The sequence below is a fragment of the Cheilinus undulatus genome, linkage group 17, assembly GCF_018320785.1.
Source record: "Cheilinus undulatus linkage group 17, ASM1832078v1, whole genome shotgun sequence".
Taxonomy (NCBI): domain Eukaryota; kingdom Metazoa; phylum Chordata; class Actinopteri; order Labriformes; family Labridae; genus Cheilinus; species Cheilinus undulatus.
Genome location: NC_054881.1, coordinates 19,649,425 through 19,669,115, shown reverse-complemented (window position 1 = coordinate 19,669,115; position 19,691 = coordinate 19,649,425). Strand labels below are relative to the sequence as shown.

The 19,691-nt window shown below is 37.7% G+C and overlaps 1 protein-coding gene across 3 annotated transcripts in view; it reads right to left on the bottom strand.

Annotated features, from left to right (window-relative positions):
• The window catches only part of cacna1bb (calcium channel, voltage-dependent, N type, alpha 1B subunit, b), a 245,563-nt gene that overhangs the window by 18,510 nt on the left and 207,362 nt on the right, over positions 1 to 19,691 (bottom strand). For all 3 annotated transcript variants that reach the window (XM_041810708.1, XM_041810710.1, XM_041810709.1), the window contains 4 exons: positions 13,461 to 13,557; positions 4,202 to 4,307; positions 3,966 to 4,073; positions 415 to 524 (listed from right to left, as the gene is read on the bottom strand). In XM_041810708.1, coding sequence (XP_041666642.1) covers positions 415 to 524; positions 3,966 to 4,073; positions 4,202 to 4,307; positions 13,461 to 13,557 — 421 coding nt within the window. The remainder of the gene's footprint in view (positions 1 to 414; positions 525 to 3,965; positions 4,074 to 4,201; positions 4,308 to 13,460; positions 13,558 to 19,691) is intronic.

Below are 19,691 nucleotides of genomic sequence, written 5' to 3'. Positions count from 1 at the left end.
TATCCATCCCCTGACTTTCACTTTCCAGTAACTTCGCGTGTTCTTTAGTCTTCATGGTGTAATGGTAGCCAAGAATACTTATTAACCAGTGACTACACCTTCCAGAAACATGTGTCTTTATAATTCAATCACTTGAGATACATTCACTGCACTCAGGTGATCCTCATTTCATTAATTGTGAGACTGCTGGCACCAGTTGGTTGGACCTCTGTTAAATTAGGTCGGTCACTTTAAAGAGGGTGAATATTTATGCAATCACTTATCTTAACTTACATATTTTTATCTAATTGACATTGCTTTGTAGGAATCTGCCTTCACTTTGACATTACACCATGACTGATTTATAAAATCAATAAAAGGTCAAACATCCAAGGAGGTGAATACTTCTTAAAGGCACTGTATAAACCATTGTACCTGAGGTCCCCCTGAAGCGTTCTGCTGTTGGAGTCTCTTGGCGCGGTTCTGTTTGTAGTAGTCAAAGATCATATGAGCAGCGTAGACTTTCCCCACAGTCAGCTCATTGTCTAGAGGAGGAGAGAGGCAGACGAGAGACAAGTCCTCTAAGTGGCCAGCAGATGGCGCCAGATGAATAACAAAGCACATATCAGAGACCTGATTTCTGTACTAGAAAGCCTTCAGGATCACTGGATTCAGTTGCATTACTCTATTGGGGTCTCTTAAAAATTCATATTAAGTGTTCCTCCTTTTTTATGATTAGCAGCTACATTTCCTTGTGGTGTTAAATTTACGTGTAAAAGCAATTGTTTCTCCGCTGCTGGTGCATGAGGCCTGGTATGATGTAGGTATTTGGTAGTCAAGGTTGTACCTTTAAAGAGTTTTATCAAAATTTCAGCCATTTTTCCCCTTCTGTTTGTTTTCAGGGATGTTTTCTCTGATTTCATTGTTTTGCTACCCGACACCAAGTCCTGTTGACATGAAAAATAATTAACATTATATATTTTATTTTAAACTGAATAAACAACAAAAAGTGTTTAAAATAAAATAATCTGCAACGCAAACATTGCAAAATCCCATTCCATCCTGTAGTCATGGGCTCTTAAATTTCTTGGCCATTACTAGACTATTAGCTGCTGGTTTTTAAAGTTTTTTCTTCAGGAGTATACTCACATATCTAAAAATGAGTCCAAAAGTACATGTTAGAAACTTCTTGTGATGACCCTGTTACACTTGACCAGGGGATCTCAATGTTGGGGTTGGTACCCCATTGGGGGTCGCAAGACACTGAAAGGGGATCTCCAGATGCCTTAAAGAAACTAACAACATTTTTGGATTACACTGTTGCCACTTTACACCAATTTTGCCTAATTTCAACCCGTGTTTATCATTTTCCCCCACCTATTTCGCCAATTTTAACACATTTTAAATCTGAAAACCCAATTTGATTTGCCAATTTTTGCCAGTTTCTGACTATTTCTGCCTCAGCTAACCCTTTTTTTCCAGTTTATATCAATTTACATCCCTTTAACCAAATTTCCACCTATTTTAACACCATTTCAGCCACTTTTGAATCCTCTTTTACCACTTATGGTAAAAGTGAGTATGTAACATTCAATGAGAACCATGTAGAATCAACTCTACTCCCCCTTCCTTCCTGTTCTTCTCCCTGTTTGAACTCCGTAGCTCTTCTCCTCTTCTCACATACCTCCTCGCAGATAAGCACGTCCACTTAATCGAATACTGACGATGGCAAAGCTCTCGTGGAGTGATTTTGCTCTGCTTTTCCACTGAAATCAATGGCCAGATTACAGGCAAGAAAATACTTCATCTAAGCATGAACAAATTCGGCATAGGACCGAACACCGCTGGTAACTCTGCCATGGTATCAACTTCTCACTGAGCTGAGAGGTGGAAGTGCACCTACTACAGTGGCCAATAGGAATGCTCCCTCTGACTTGAGCTGTGATTGGCTGCGAGTGCTAGCCTCCTCATTGGCTGGAGCATCGTCCCTTGCTTGTTTTCCTCAAGTGAGAGTGCAGCACGAGGAGGCATTGCAGAAGTGTGTTATTCTGTTAGATGGCTTCAATAACAAGACCCTGGTGGGTTGTGTTGTTTTTGTGGGCATACTATACTAAAAATTAATGCTTACTGCAGCTTTGATATGCCCATTGTTGCCATTTTAACCCATTTTTGCCATTTTTTGCCACTTTTATCTCATTTTTGGCATTTCTAACCCATTTCTGCTTCGTTAAAGATCTAATTTCACCATCCTTCCCACCATTTTTTGCCATTATTAACCCATTTTAGCTATTTTTAATGTATTTTCATTCTGTTTTTAACAAAAGGATTTAGATTTTTAAGAGGGCTACTTACTACACAAATGAATTAAAAAATCTTTTTTTGATAAGAATGGTTATTATTCTGGTTAAATATAAAATACCACAGCTTATAGACACTGTAAAGTAAAAATAAGTCTGTATTTAGGTTTGTCGTATGATAGATCACTGTGTCATGAACCCCCAGGTCAAATTTCAGTCAAATAAAGCATCTCCAAGTTTATAAAATTAAGCTTCAAATCATGAAAAATGAGGCAGTAAAATCTGCTCCAGGATGGTGTGGGTGTGTCTGTTGAATGAGCTGAAGCCACGCCCACTCAGGAGGAATATGGAGGAGGAAAGCACTCACGCCATTAGCCTGTCTCTTGACCTTTTGTTGACCTTAGAAGAAGAGACAAAGTCTGTTCAAATCTCTGCTATGATGCTTTAAATGATCCATAGACCACTGTGGCTCAGTACAGACCAACAGACTCTACTGAGATGAACTGCTCTGTGATTTTAGATTGTTGCAGACTGTGATGAGGAGTGGCTCATAAATGAGTTGAATGAGTTTAACAAGCCCTCATGCAGTAAGCATGAGCAGCTATCTTTGATTCAGAACCACAGATAAGTTACACACAGGCAGGTTAGTCTGCAGCATTAACCCCCTCACTCATGGTGTCATACTTGGAAAAATATTTTCCCTTAAAAACATGAACCAATAAACAAAACATGCATAACTATAACTTTGCAATAAAACATTAACATTATAGAACGGTACAAGAGTGAATTCCTCTGCACAAAATAATCCCAGAAGTCCCTGCTCCAGGTGACTGCTTCCTTCCACAATATTGTAGTGTTAAAGGGGCGGGGTCATTCCCTACTGTGGGCTCATGACATCAAGAGCCCACATATTGCCCCCCCCCCACATGAAACCAAGCCAGGAAAGAGGTGAAGTGGCCTCAATCCAGAATTCAGTCACATGTAGATCTCGGTGTTTTCAGATGTTTACAGCAACCATATTCCAACACATCTAGAGTGTTAAGACAAAAAACTTTTGATTTCACTTTACAGGGTCTTTAACTTGACAATGGACCATGATTTTGCTGGCCCCCAGACTGGCTGGGCCCCAGAAAGCTCTCTCACTTTTTCCTCCTAATGGGCAGCCTTGTCTGCACAACTATTCTTGAATGTGCATGGCTGTGTTCAGCCACCTTCAGGTACAGTGGGGGTCCCCGGTCGCTGGCACCTTTATTTTGGGGGTCGCAGCCTGAAAAGGTTGAGAACCACTGCACTAGACAATACATTTTGGACATAGAGGCTCATTTGAAGTCTAACATACGTTTTTTTAGTATTGGTGCTGATGTCTTATGGTACTACAGGGATTTCTAGGACATTATGCATGCTGCAAAATCTTCCTCAGTCCAGGGTTAATATGTGCACATTAGTATGCTACCCAACTTTTTGTCCTTTGTGTAGTTACAGACTGGTTTAATATAAAAAAAATGAAGGATAAGAAAATGAGAAAACCCCTCTTGTATTTCTCTCATGTCTGGCTCTAAACTCTCCTCTACTATTACAGAAAGTGCAGCTCGATAAGCAGATCAAAAAAGGAATATTCAAAAAGATGCAAAAGAAGTAAAGTGACAAACAAACTGGGCTTAGAGTAACCAAATTAAAGCTGCAGCTCACATTTCGGAGGTGTCACCAACAGGTCAACAGTCTTCTGCGGCAGACTTGGCCACACTCGGTTTATCTCCCTCTTCAGGTCAGCGTCGCACAAATGCTGCGCCAGGACCCCTGGGGACACGCCCACAAAAAATATGTCACATCAAATGTGCATCACAGTGTTCACTGCCATTCACATTAACATCTGAGCTGTCAGTTTGACTGCAGGGATTTGGATTTAGTAGTTTTTAGTCTCTTACCAGAAGCTAGTTTGATTTCCAGGGCAGTGCGGATAAGAGCCATGAGGGTGGAGGTGAAGTGGACGGTGCTGTCTTCAGCGATGGGCATGTTCATTTTCACCAAACGCTGAGAGAGGAATCAAAGAGGAGGGGCCATGAATTAAAAATAAACAATCAACAGCTCAGTGAATGTGGATGTGTTTGGGAATGACTAGACATATTTTAGGACAACTGTTTGATATTTTACAATGCACAAAAAACCACTGACATCCTAAAACCCAAAGATATTTCATCTACAATAGTCTTTATTTCGAATGAGGGTGGGAAACTCAAATGTTGCAATATTTCAGGTTGTTTGCTATTTTAAACAAGACTGACAGCTGCTTTTATTACATTTTCTTCCTGACTGAAAAACCAAACAAGGACAATGGATACAGAAAATCCAGGGATAGATTAGTCCACATGAGATGCTAAGAAACATGTTTGAGCACCCCAGGAGTGTCCAACGTACGGCTCATGGGGCAAGTGTGAAATGAAATTGAAATATGGCCCTCATTAGAACATGAAGCTTGTGCTCAACTCTGTTGCATTTTTGTTTCAATGCTGGATGTTTGCTTTGTTATTACTGTAAACATTTTGTCAAGAAGAATGCATTGACATACTTTTCCATGAGAAAATAGAGACAACAATACAAATTGTGACCATACTGGAAACAGCCTTGAGCCATAATGCCCAAATGAATGAAGACAAAAGGATTACAGCGGCAAAAATGGCAGAGAAGGCACTCATTTACTCCACTATCTCAAGGCCCTATTTACACACAATATTACACTGATTATCTTTAAGCACTAACACTCCTACAAGGTTAGGCAGCCTCATAGAGTTTGCTTTTGTTTAGTATCTGAAAGTGTAGATGGGCTGTCAGCATCTCCCCTCTCTGCAGAACGGTGCTGTAGCCAGTAGTATCTGGAGCCAACCAGCGCCCCCGTAAAAATCTGACTGGCAACCAAATAATCCACTACAGTTATTGGCTATTTGCCTTTTCAGCTAACAGAAAGCTGTGATATCTTGACCTTCATTGTTTTTTTTCCCACTAACTTTAATACACTAAAGGCAAGAGTTGACAAAGTGGCCCTCATCTTGAATATTTTTTTTATAAAAATTGTCTTATACCTTTGGATTACCCACCATACCAAAGATAACTTAGGCGTTCAGTCACTTTCTTGTAAACATTTATGCCTGACAATGACAGATACATTAGAAAAGGCATGTATTCTATATTAACATGATTTTTAGGATCCACTTTGTCTTTAAATCACAAGTCAGTAAACCATGAATTAAAACAGTCAGAATCTTGACATTTATATGATATACAGCCAGAAACAGAACCTTACAACATTATAACAGCGTTTGAGTTTCCCACCCAGAGTGTAATGTCACAGAGACATGGTCATGGCTATTTCACTAAGACAGAGAACAAGTTAAAATCCTCACATTCGAATACCCAGAGCCTGCAAATGCTTGATTTCCTTGTTAAATCAGGATTCTGTATATGCTGCCCCTGGGGCACATTATTGAAAGACATGGCATTTCCTTTCACTTCTATGCAGATGATACTCAGCTACACCAGTAAATCCATTGGACCTGGGTAAGCTGGGTACCATGAAAAGTTGTTTGGATGATGTGAAGAGCTGCTGCATGTCAGGTGACTTTCAATTAAATGATAACAAAAATGACATACTTATCACATCACAGAGAAAGTGCTGCAATCTGCTGTTTCCATTATTAATAACATTACACCTGTTGCAAAAAATTTAGGAGTTGTTTGATTGTAATCTTACATTTGAAAAACGTCATCAAACTAGTAATCCTGTTGTTTTCATCTGAGAAATATTTTTAAAAAATCAAATTTCAATTTTAAAGAAACAGAAACCACCTTTGTATGCTTTTATATCCTGACAAGTAGATTTTTGTGACAGCCTTTTTCATTTTAGAAAGCCTTATAAGTCCTACAAATTTGCACTAGTTAGATGTAAATTTTTGCAGTGTAAGCTAACAACGCTGATCAGATAACTGCAGAGATCTCTGTGCTGTTTATGGCTTCTGCTGTTGCTATGACACTGCTGCAAATCCACCACAAGCACAGCACACCCCAGCTAAAAGCTTAAATCTGACTAACAAGCATGGCTGTGCATTTGTAAAGTCAGTGAACATGTTCGGCTTTCACACGCTGCATCTCGATGTCACTGAAAATAATGTACATTACAGGTAAAGGTAGGATGGTAGAACCCGTAAAGCTATCCATCAAACTGTCTATTGTAGTGATAATACACTGAGAATGAAACTGTTTTCCTGTTGTAATTATTGAATCAGTTGTCTCCATGTGGGCTTTAATTTTAATGTATTGCAGATTCATTTTTAATTGAAGCAGCAGTGATTTAAAGGCATTAGTGGTCTGAGATGAGACTAAAGTCGAGGGTAGAAGAGCAGTGGTTTGTATGTATATTACTCATGTTGGGTCCTGGCTAACAAACCTTCAGTACAGGCAAGAAGAAGCCTCAGATTTGGGGATGGAAATAAAAGTTGAACAGGCCCTTTATTTGAGAAGGCCTAGCAATAATACATTTGATTAATATATTTATCTTGAATGTGTTGAATAAATAAACAAAGTAGAAATAAACTAACAGCGAAGGCAATGTCAATGACTTTGCTGTCATTACAGAGAGGAAGAAAAGGAAAAATGAACAATTATGGTAGAGTTAAAATAGAATAAATGGACCAATCCTTTAAGATACTTTAATGCAGTGAAGTTCTAAAAAAATAATTCTTCAGGGGTCAACATAATTTTTTTTCTTAAATGCACTGTTTCCAAACACAAACATAAGATCCTCTTACTTGTAGGGTTAAAGAAGCCACTTTTCAAGCAGAACAATCAAAACATTTGCAGGTTCTCTTTCCTTTAATGTGAGGATTTGCCTCTCTATTTCTGTTTTATATGACTATAAATAAACAAAGTAGAAAACTTTAACGCCAATGTCATATCTTCATGTTTTGGACTGTTAGATTAAAGAAAAATGAAAACTAAAAAATAACACCTAGAGCTTTTCTTTATTTCCTCTACACTTTATCCCCTAACATTTGAAGGTCAGACTTTGAACATTAAAATCAAACATAAATCTATTTTCAACTGCTATTACTAAGCAGGATAAGCTTCATCTTTCACTGCCCAAAGGGCATTTCTATGCCTACAACACTTGAAATGAATCAGGCATTGGCTCACACAGTAAAAAGTGAACAGAATAATATCACACATTACAGGTCGTGTGGATCATTGCTGCTATAACATGATTCATACAAATATGCATGCAGAATTGAGGCAGAAAAAAAGGAAATAGAAGGACTGGGATGCCTGAGTGTCAAACATCAGTAACATTTGTCAGGAAAGGAAAACTGTGGTTGATGGTTCCCATTTTCTTCAAGGCGAGATGAGGGAAAAGAGAAATTATGCTCACTCAGGGAGCATAACAATATGGAGTAGGGGATGGAGAGATGAGAGGCAGTGAACAGGAGCGCGGGGGGGGGGGGCTCAACTGGAAAGCATCCTCGCATGTAAAGTCTTGCATCTTTTCAAAGAAACAGAGAGCAGAGGAAGCTGCAGACATGAGCACCAGACAAACACATCATCAAAACGCCAGCATGGAAAAGAGATACGCCGGCAGACAAAGACTTAACACACAAACGCAGAAGTAAGTACACACGGTGGTGTTAGAGGAAGAAGAAGAGGGGACACAAATCCCTGGAGAGGGTGAAGAAAAAGACCATTCAAAGGAGAGAGTGAAGCCTAGCCTGAAGACAGAACACAAAACTGGGTATGAGCAGGAAACAAGGATGGTTATGACTATCTGGGGAAGGTAGCTTCATTAGGACAGGAGGCTAACAAGGAACATAATCAGCTACAGAGCTCTGCCTGCAGCCCGGGCTCCATGAGAACATTTCCTCATTCAAAGTCTCCATTGGCACTGCAGAAAATCCTTATATCTCTACTTTAAATCCTGGGACCAAGCAAACCAGCTATCTAAATACTTGTGACCAAAAAACATTTGATTCCCACAACCTATCTCCATGCCCTTCGTTCATTGCTACTGATAGCTTTTCAGTTTTCAAAAGTCTCACACCCTCTTTCCACATTTATCTTTATTATTATGTTAAATTGTAAATAACAATGCTGCATTATATTGTGTACTACGTGAACCTTGAAAGACATCTGGGTGTGCCTTTTGTCACTGAATGAGGGTCCAGTGATTTCCACAGTAAAAGATAGCATACTTTGACTAACTTTATTAGCCAGTATCAGTATTTACATAATAATAATGTCAGTTGTTTGTTGTTAAAGGAGGTGGACAAAACCTTACTCATTTCAAAGCAGATGCAAAGCCAAGTCAGAATCTTAACATCTCACATCACCACGCCTTGGTTTTAGTTAAAAGGTCACTAGCTGTGCTGTTAGCTGGTGGCTAACAATTTGCTGGATTTCAAAGTGCATGACAGTCTGCTTATAACCACAACTAGCTAATATTGCTTGTTGCTTTCTATTTCTAAACAGGCTTATGAAACTTTTACTGGTATCAATAGTTCACGTCAGCCACATCAGGTTGGTAAGTCTGCAATTCTGGATTAATTTGAGATAATTCACATCCCTGATGAAGTCAGACAAGGAAAAACAGGTTTTAAACACCACAGGTGTAAAGGACACAAATGTAGCAAATGAAGCATTTTTAAGCTCATTTTTAAATGTATTATTTAAGTGAGTGTTGCACTATGACACTAGTGCGGTCTGAAGCCATGGCTTAGTGGTAAGAGACTAAAAAAAGACAGTGTTTAACACCATTATAAAGTTAAGAACTATTATTATGTTCATTTTTAGATGTATTATTTAAATGAGTGCTGCATGAGTCCGGTCTGAAACCATGACTTAGTGAGATCACAACTGTTTTTGACCACGACACGGCATTAAGTGCTCCCAACCAACTTTTGTTGGAAGAGCCCAGGTCAAAAACACGGGGGTAACTGAGCCTATTCAGCTCAAATCAAAACTTAAAACTTAATCATTCATGATGGCTTTTAATACCTAGTAGTGGGGTGACACATTTATCCTTCAAGTCTGTATTTATATTTCATTTTTTATTTTATGCACTTGATTTGTGCTGTGTGTTTTTAATGCTATTTGAGTTTTGTAAAGCACTTTGTTCACCTTTGGGTTGTCCTAGAGGGATATATAAATAAAGTACATTTACAGGTAAGAAACACCTTTGAACTACTACATCTGTGAAAAAACAGCATTTAACACTGACAAACATTAAGAATTATGCAGGAGTGCATGTACAAAATGACTCACATCCAATGATCCCTGGTTAAAGTAACATTTACACTTTCCAGGAGGTTCAGTTAACTTACTTTCTCTATGGAATTACCCATCTAAGGTTAACGATTAACCTTGGAGATTTTCTCAACTATTCTTCGTTATGCTTTCACCCCATAATTTGTATTGTCTTAAGATACGGGTACTTTACTTTCTACTCAGACAAAAACCTGCTTTCATTTCAAAGGTAAATAAAGAACTTCTGATAAATCAAAAGTACAGTAATTTCATTAGCTTAACCACAGAAAAAGAAGCTGCTTTGGATATAAAAATACAATTAAAAAGCTGGAGTACAAGCCACTCTTTTGATACTTTTATTTAATCTGAAAAGTTGGCTGCTGCTTATAACTTACAAACAAATTTAAAGTGCTACAACACCCATTGTCAGTGCTACAAAATCATGCAGATGCCACTGGCACACACTCAGTAAGTCCTTACATGCATGAAAATTCACCCCTTTTACAGTGTATTGTGAGTGGTCGCTACTGAGCAAAACTTGCTGGAATACGTAACGACACTGACCAGACAGACGGGCTTTTCACCTTTGTTAGGCTACTTTTTGTTTTTAAAAACAGGGAGTATAAAGTTAATAAAATAAACCTTGTTGAATGCTAGTTTGAGTGAAACCTCTCCTAGGACAAGAATTCCTGGCGGGGCAGAGGGATGTGCTAGGGCTTCACGACCCTTCAAACACATTGCTAAGAGTTATACTCCAAGTTGAGTGCTATGAGACATTTTCAAGAACACCTTACTAATCATCTACAAGATTAACAAATTAACAACAATCCAATAATGTATTGCTGTTCCAATGCATTATGGTCCTATAGTTTATTCCATTTATTAGAGGAAAATTTCCCCATTACCCCTGGGAACTTTTTCAAGGGACAAGGGGGCACTGGAAAAACAAGGGTCAGGGGCAAAAGCTAGAAATGGGTCTGAGCCTATCTTGGATGGTTATGACATCATGGCAACAAAACAAATCTGCTATGGAGGAACGAATGGGAGTCAACTTACACAGGCACACTTTGGACCTCTCTGAAATCAAGTGGGATGGTGAATAACAGAAGTAGAAATGTGTAAAAACGTGCACTGCTGCTCTAAATGTGTCTTTGTTTTACATATTTCTCTGCTGATTCACAGAAAGTCGAGTTATATTTGGAGATGTGACCACGTCACACTGAGACATTTACAACTGGGGCAGAGCTGCTTTAAATATGATTCATTTGGACAGCTGTGCTTGCACTAGAAATGCTCCCATTAAGTCTGCATCTTCCTCTGCTAAAAGGTAAGCAGCTGGCAAAGAGACAAGCTGAGGAGTGTTGGGCAGTATTTCTGACTCCCACTCCACACGTTTACACGTAATCGTGGGATAAATGTGCAAGGTTGTCATGCCAGGAGCTGATGAGAAGATGGTGAGAGCGTTTGTAAGTGTTGAGAGGATGTTCTGATTCACATCGAAATCCAGAGTCCCTGAACTAAAGCTCCTGTTACTTTGCCAAAATTTACACCTCATTTCAGTGAAATTTGTGAAACAGGTTTCTGAGATATCTGGCTGTGCCTGTTACAGTGATTTTTGCACTCTAAGGAAAAAAAAGGGGGAGGCATGAGCAAAAAGAAACATTTTTTTACAATTGCAAGTTTGATTTTGTGTCAAGTTTTTTTTTACTACAACTAATACTTGCTACTATTTGAGCTTTTAATGATAGAAATTGTTAATTTGATTTTGGGCATACATTTCAAATTTCAAATGACTGAAAGGAGAACACAGATTTCTCTAGAATCCCTGATAAAATGATGAATTTCAACAAAATCAGTAAAAAATAAACACTATCTTTTTTTCTCTAACTTACACATTAGCAAGGGTTGCAGTAGCAATAAATGACACAATAAATTTTGATTTTACTAAAAATAACTAAAAATTTATTTCCCAAAAATAAAAGACTCAAATCATATGTCCCCTGAATTTTAGATAATACAAATATTATACATAACTTAGAGGAGGTATATGTAGTCATTTTGCTCTCTGTTTGTATTTTTAAAATTTTCTTTTCTTTTCTACATTTCATCAAGTGTCGAACAAAGGTGTAAAGCTGTCAACAGTCCACAGGTTGGGACAAATTCCTGCAGCTTCCTGCATGTTTGTGTAGATGTTTCTACTGTTTCATTGTTTAATTGCCAACTTAGTTGATATTTTGCAAATCTAATTTTGATAATCTCAGGGCATACAAGTCATACAAGTCTACAAGTTTCCAAGTCTTTAACCTCAGTATCACTGCTCAGTTTGTAACTAGTGGTGCTCATTTTCTTTTCTTGATCATCCACCAAGTACTAACAAATCTTGACAACCGCCTCACTAGGGTTTGGGCTGTGACCACCAAAAAGCCCATGATGTCCTCATATAAAAAATACTTTCAGATATAGATCTATATCAGATATTAAATAATCTCTATCTGGAATCAGGTCTGTAGTGGATTTATGGGTTGCATTGTGGCATGCAAATTAGCAAAAACAAGACTAAGAAAAAGCACTATTTGAACATTGATGATCATGATTTTATACATTTTCTTTAAGGTGCAAGGGGGAATCACATCATAATCTTGCCTGGGATGCTAAATTGGCTAGAGCAGGCTTTTTGAGCTAAAGATTTATAAATGCTTCCTTTGTAAACTTTCTTAAGCCTGGCTATGTACATTATTTGCCTTTAGTACTGATAATTTTCAATTATCTATTCTAATATTCTATTCTATATCGTTTCCTCACAATGTTCAACATCGCTGCCACTATTATAATGTAGATAAGCTAACATACAAAACAACCAACATCTGGAGCAAAGGGTAATATCAGTTGTAGTTGTAGTTCTGCAGAAACTTCACAAACCAAAGCAATGGATAAATTAAAAACTTGACCTTTTGCTGTCCCTTTGCCCCAAGGTTGACATGAGTAACTGTAGTTATCCATCAAAGAGTTGTCACGACATCTCACTCTGAACTAAATATGTCACCCAGAGGGTGAAGCTAAATGAAAAATCTCCAAAGTCAGTCTGTATTTATCCCTGAGACACGAATCTCTGCGTAAAATTTAGTGGCATTTATCCAGACTGATTCTGAGGCTTTTCCTTCAAGGTGACAAGAAAACAGAAGTTATTTATGGTTTGTTTTAAACACTGTATATCCAGTTTCAACTCTGGATTTCAGAGAGGTTAATAAAGAATCTGTAGTGTTGACAAACCTTATCTTTATGCTCAATGTTAGTGAAGTTCACTACATTAGGAACTGACACAGGAGCGTTGCTTGTCAGTCTGTGGAAATACTGCTTTGCCCTGAGAAAACATTTCATCATTTCAGACAGACTGTTGGCATCTATGGTGCTTGAGAGCATGCACCTAAATGAAGATATACTCCCTTAACTAATGCATTGCATGCAATGGGACACAAAACTGACAAATCACAGAGTATTTCTATCTCCCACAGTAGAAAACTTGGCTAGGGATTGGAATCAAGAACCCTGTTTTTGCAGGGTAGTGTTTAAGTTTAAAAAGTTCTAAATTGTGACTATCCCTGTTTTCTACTAGCTGGTATTTTGATAGCTGATTTTGTGGAGGCACATCACACGTTGCTTCTGTTTAGCTCTCCATCTATTTTTATCATGATTGCCGCAGAATCCCAGTAGAGGAACAGAGTGTACAAAAAAACCCTTAGTGCACAACAAGGCCAAAAAGCTTCACACAGACACAGAAAGAACAACACAACAGCAGGACAGACAATACCGACAGCGACACATTGACAAAAGCCTGAAGATGTTTGACAGGTGGAAGCAGGGAACCAGCAGTGAGGAAAACAGTGGAGGAAGGAGTGATTCTACCTTGTACGCCACTCGAGGGGGGCATTTCTTTCCCAAACCTAGCGGCGGAGACATGTCGCGAAGCATCTCGTACATGTCCCGGTAAGTCATGCGGCCACTTCCCCGGGGGAAAAGATGGTAGGAGGCCATGAAGAGGGATGAAGATTTCCCAGGTGAGGAGGTTTTGGTAGTAAAGGGGTGGGGGGGGGAGTTACACCATAACAGAAAGCGGTGAAGTCCAAAAGAGAGAATGGGAGGGAGAAAAAGAGGAAAACACAGAAATCCTTGTTAATAAGATTTCCAGGATATCATGATCTGGATGCCATCCTGGTGGGATTAAAGGATCCAGGATTGGATCAGAGAGGAGGAGAGAGGTGGGGAGGCTCCAGAGGATTCCCTGTGCTGAGATGCTGGATGGAGGGATCCTGGTAGAAAAGATGCATTTGGGAATGAGAGAGCATTTTATATGAAAGCTTTACTCTGATGCAAATCTGTCTTCTGGGATTAGGATGTTCAACTCCTGCTGGTTTGGAAGGAGGCTCTGAAGAGTTTGAGACGTGGATGTAAACCTTTAATTCTTGCACTAGAAATGGTTGGCTGAATTTCACTGTTTTTCTTAAGCTAAGTAATTCTTATAAGTATTGCATAACCCTTAGAAAACTTAAAGGCTCTGCAAGCCAATGAAAATAATAATTACTAAAAGTACTGACATTGTGTCATATACAGAACATAAGGAATAAAAAGTGTCAGCAACTGGATGTTGTGTACTTTTACAGTTCACAAACACAGCAGAAAACGCTAACACAATTGCCATCTAAGCTAGTGAAATTAAGGCAGCAACCTGACTGCCTTTATAAAATCTCATTCAAGACAAATCATAATACTGCCAATGACTTTTATCATAGCTCGTATTTGTTTTACTTCTGAGGTCATATTTGATGTTTCTGTGAGGTTTTTTATTGTGAAATTGTGGCAGAAATTGCAGAAATTGCAGTCTGCTTGAATCATCTAATACAGTGATTCTCAACAGGTGGGTCTGGACCTGAAAGTGGGTCATGAAGCAATTTTCAGAAGGAAGCCTGGTAAAAAAAAAAAAAAAAAACCTGCATCAAAAAGTCCATGAACTGGACACTCTGGTGGCCTAAAAGATTTAAAAAATGAAGGGAATCTGTTCATTTTTAAGCAAATAACTCAGCATTTTAAGCGGGGGAAAAAATCAAGGTTTTTAAGATTAGAAAGTTGTTTATTTACAAGAAACAAACTCAGAATTTCCCTGTTTAAAAAGTCTTAAATTTTGACTATCCACACTCAAAAATTTTACATTTTAAAATTCTACATTTTCCACAGTGTTAAGACAAAAATTTTGAGGAAACCAAACTGAAAATAGTGGTTGGATTTTCAATTTTGTTGCCTTTGAAAATAAAAATACTACGTTTGGTTCACTTACCTTTACAACTTTTAAAGGAATATTTTTTTTTTCTGGTAAAATAACAACTTTTAAAACTTGAGAATATCAATGTTTTTTTTTTTGCTCAAAAATTAACAAATCCTCAACATTATTTCTTTTTCAAGAGTGGCCCTAATACAACCTTATAACAATGGATAGTTGATTGATAGATATTTTCTGTCAAGTATGTATGTAATTTTGTAAATGAAAACAACTCAAATTGATGTTGGGGTTAGTTTTTCTTGCATTCGAGTGAAGGGGACCTAAGGAAAAAAGGTTGAGAACCACTGGCCCAGTGGTTAGGTTGCACCCCATGTACATGGGTGGCCCGGGTTCAAATCCATCCCATCAGTCCTTTCCTGCAGGGTTAGGGTTAGTCACCCCCACTATCTCATCTCCGTTTCTGTTTCTATCCACTGTCTTTCTCTATAAAATAAATTATACCTTTAAAAAAGCCCATGAACTGCTTTTACAGCATGTTGATGATGCACTGATCTGTTTCATTGTTTTGTTACATTACCTTTACCTCCTGGGGTCCAAACTGCACTGACTTTACATTGAATAAATCTGATAGGCTCTAAAATGTTCAGAAATTTAAGTCCTGACTCTTCATGAACATGTTGGTAGTGGATACTCAGGCTAATGCAGCTGAGAATCACAGATCTAGTGTCTGTTTAAAGGATGTTAAAAACTGTCTGAAACTGTCTGCTTATCTTTGGTCTCTTTCATCTTTTACAATCAATTAAGTTAGCAATTTCTAAATCAGCCAAATATCTGATAATATTCCCTGACTAATGGGGCCAACACTGAAAATGTGTGGGCAGAAATTGTGGCAGTGTTGGATGCATCTGTGTGTTTGGAGTATTTTATCAAACATTGGTTAAAACGTGCTAATATCTGTGGTCTCTAATGTTTTTGAAACCTTTTGAAAATCGACTAGTGTGTCGACAGCCTTTGACCCTGCTGGACCAAATATATAGTTCTGAATATTCCACCACATAGTCTTCAGATAAATTTGTCAAATTCAAAAACATCACAGCTGAAAGCTGGTGGCAGCCTTTAGTCATTACATGACCATAAAATTGCTTTTTTAAGATTCTTATTCCAACTTTTATGAGTTTATTTGTGAAATACAAAAGTGGCTGGTGTCTGAAACTGGTCCGATGGAGTACAGACCTGTAGGCTATTGGCTCCAAAAACAAAAAGGTTTTATGCATTTCTTTTTTTGTATACCATTTTAAGACGCTTGAAATACACAATTCAGGGGAGCCACCTTTTTTTAAATAGATGAAAAGTAATTAAATCTTCAAGTTTTTATTTGTTTTTCCCCTGTGTTACTTACTTAGAGGGTTTCATTGGTTTTACCCCCAAAAAAGGACTTTTCTTTCTAACTTACTGGCTATCTAAATCAGTATGAGAGTGTATCATCCTGAAGAGAGTGGTTTGAGTTTTTTTGTTTTAATCTTTCCTTGTCTTAAATAAATAAATAAATAAATAAATAAATAAATAAAAGTTGGCTACATAAAAGAGCTTCTCCTTCTAACCCTATGCCACTTTATATAAATCAAAACCATACTCCTTCCTTTCTTTACTTATTAATGGCACTGTCTGCAAGTTTAATGAAATTTGATTGATTTAATACCCCTTGTAGCATTTAATTTCCTTTTATCTTTTGTTCTTCTGTTTTATGATTGTTTTCTTTTTTTAAAGATATTAATTGTGAGTTGGATTGGAGTTTTAATTAGTTTACTCTTCTTTTTATTGCTTTGAAATAAGTTCTCCCAAAGCAGCAGTTACAAACCAATCAGAACATCCATGAGTCAATAGACAGATTTACAGCAGAATATTCCTTTAAGATGCCCTCTGTTTCTGCATGCTAAGAGACATCAGCAGTAACCAAAGTGGAAACAAAGCTCACAATGCTCTCCTTATTACCTGCTCTGTTTGCAGGAGTAGGACAATATCTAAGACGTGACATTTGTTGCCTTTTGTTCGAGTCTCACTTGCAGCATTGTTTCCTGCACTCGCCGTGGTTACCTGCTAGCTGGTTAGTGGTGGATCGATGTGTGTTTGTATGCATGTGCTCATTCTCTGCCACCGCAGGGAATGAAAACAGACATTTGCAGTCTGGAACCATCACAGCCCCCTTTGGGAACAAAAAGGGCTGTGTGGGGGTGCAAACCTTATAAGCCACCCTGTTAGGGCACTTCTTCCCCAGGCCCAGGGGGGGCGAGATAAAACGTAACAATTTGTACATATCCTGATAGCAAATCCTCCCGCTGCAAAAGATAAGACACGTTCAACAGGTTAGGTTACAGGTCATTTCAACACACCTACAATTTCAATATACTGTATTTCATATAAGAATATATGACGTGACTTAGCAGGAATAAGCTGTTCTGAAAGATTAAAGAAGCAACATCTCAAACAGTTCAACATACTTGAGGTTTCATTTCCGTTTTACTTTTCTAAAACAGGCAGCATTTTGATTACAACAAAAATCCTTTTAGTACGTACTTGCACGCAAATTCAAAATAAAAAAAAACTTGTTAGCTGCCTTCACACCATGAAAATGCAATTTATTTAGGAAAAAATAAATGTTTAATCCATGATTTATGATTTTAAAGCTTCTGTGGGGAGTTTTGGGATGGTTATGGAACGGACAAAAATTAATATCCACTCCTCTTTATGAATTACAAAAGAAGACAAGGCCATCAGCATCATGATCGGCAATTTCTGTAAAGGTTATCAAATGTGTTTAACACTGCTGCCACAGGGTAGGTGTCAAACGAGGCAAATATCTGCAGAACAGGGCATGCCTATAGTGGTTTGGCTGCTGAAGGAAATGTAGATAGATTTTTTTTTTCTTTTGTCCAAAAACTCTACTTGTTGAATGTTCAGTGTGGTCAAAAATGTTTTTATACTTTTTTGTTACCACATGCTTTAAATTCTACAATATCCTTTTTTACCTTTGAAGAACCAAAAAGTATCACAATTATTTAAAAAAAAAAATACAGCTTTACACACAATGTAAACAATAAAGAGGGGTTAAAGAGGAGGGCTTTCTGGAGCACAGCCAAACAGGGGGGCCTATAGAGGTCAGCAAAGTGATGGCCCATTGTAAAGTTAAGATATGATAACCATATTTCATTATTTTATTTTCTAACCTGAATAATATCTTATTATCAAAGCAACAAAAAATACTTTAATTCTTTAATGCTATAGTACAATATAGCATTTTTCAAAATGTAAACCCCCATTTCTTAAAAACAAAATGACCTCTTTTTGATAACATTAACTATGTGGACAGGAACATTGACTAAACTATTTGGAAAGTAATGTCAGAACTCATAGCAGAGCTGCAAAAACATCAGGATGCTAGAGAAAAAAAAATAGAAGGAACTGAAATGACTTCAAGATTTAAAAAAAAATTGAATAATTGCAAGAGGCAATAAAGTGAAAATTGGCAAAAACTATTTAAAATTAGCAAAAGATTGCAGGAAAAATGTGGTAAAAAGTGGTTACAAAATGGAAAAAAATGTGTTTAAACATGGGATACAAGCAGCGAAAATGGTTTAAGAAAGGCAGAGAAGGGTTAAAATTGGCAAAAGTGGTGAAAAGTGGCAAACATTGGTTAGAAGAGGCAAACTGGTCAAATGTGGAAACATTAATAAATCACTAATGGAGAGGGCCCAGTTCTGTGAGTAGGCATGTTTTTCTGGACAATCACACATATATATTACTGATACTGTCTTCTAAAGCATGTGGTACCAAAAAAACATCAATATTTGTTGACAACTTTATTTACAAATTACCTTTGTTAATGCACATTTGAGAGGGTTTTTATTTGATAAGGATTTTGTCTTTACTTGAAATTAACTTTACTTAAAATTTAAAATGATGAATCAGAACTTTTTGAACATTTTCAGCAAATTATAACTATACTTTGATAACACTGATAACAGTGATACTTAAGGACACTATAATCATGATATAAAATTTCAACATAGTTGCATCTTTAATGAGAAATAATGGTTAAATGACACAAAGCAAAAAAATCCTCACAGGAGCTTTAAGTAGGTTGACTTAAATTTCTTTCAATACTTTAATAAGAATGCTGCATGAATAACATTTATTACTTGTATTTTTGTGCTAACTTTTCTCTCAAAATCCCAGCTACTGGAATAAAAAGAGCGACAGGCAATCAAACCGAGCTACTGTTAATAAAAAAAAAACCCTCATCACCTCAAGCTGAAATAAAAATGAGTAAAGCAGTTGAAGATGTGCTCCATTTTTCTGCAGGTACTCCCCTGAGAACAGCTCATTTATATTCACAGGAGTATCTAATAATTCCTCCCCCGTAATGTCTGTAAGGAGCTGGAAATTTCACATTTCTCATCGCACACCTCTCCGGGAGTCCTGACTCACTGACAAGCCTCCTGTGACGCCTTCTTTCTAACTTAATGAAGCTTGCATAATCTGAGACAGATTAGGCTCTCTCAGAATTCGTATTGTGCTTTAGTTAAGTTAAACTGTTTGGGTTTAAGGGGCAGGCGGCGCTGAAATAAACTTGTGTCCACAGTTTGGTTTCTCTTCACAGACTCAGGAGCTTTAGAGCCCGCCAGCTTAGGGGCGAAGAGGGCTGAATGGACGCCAAGTGAAACGCTGGATTTACATGCATCAGCCCGGCCGACAGGGGGGTTTGACTAAAGCATAAGCCAACGTCAGGATCAGGTTTAATGTCATTCACCCGAATTCACTGCTAAGACAGGATTTCCCGCCACTGAGTCATCCAGCTGGAACTC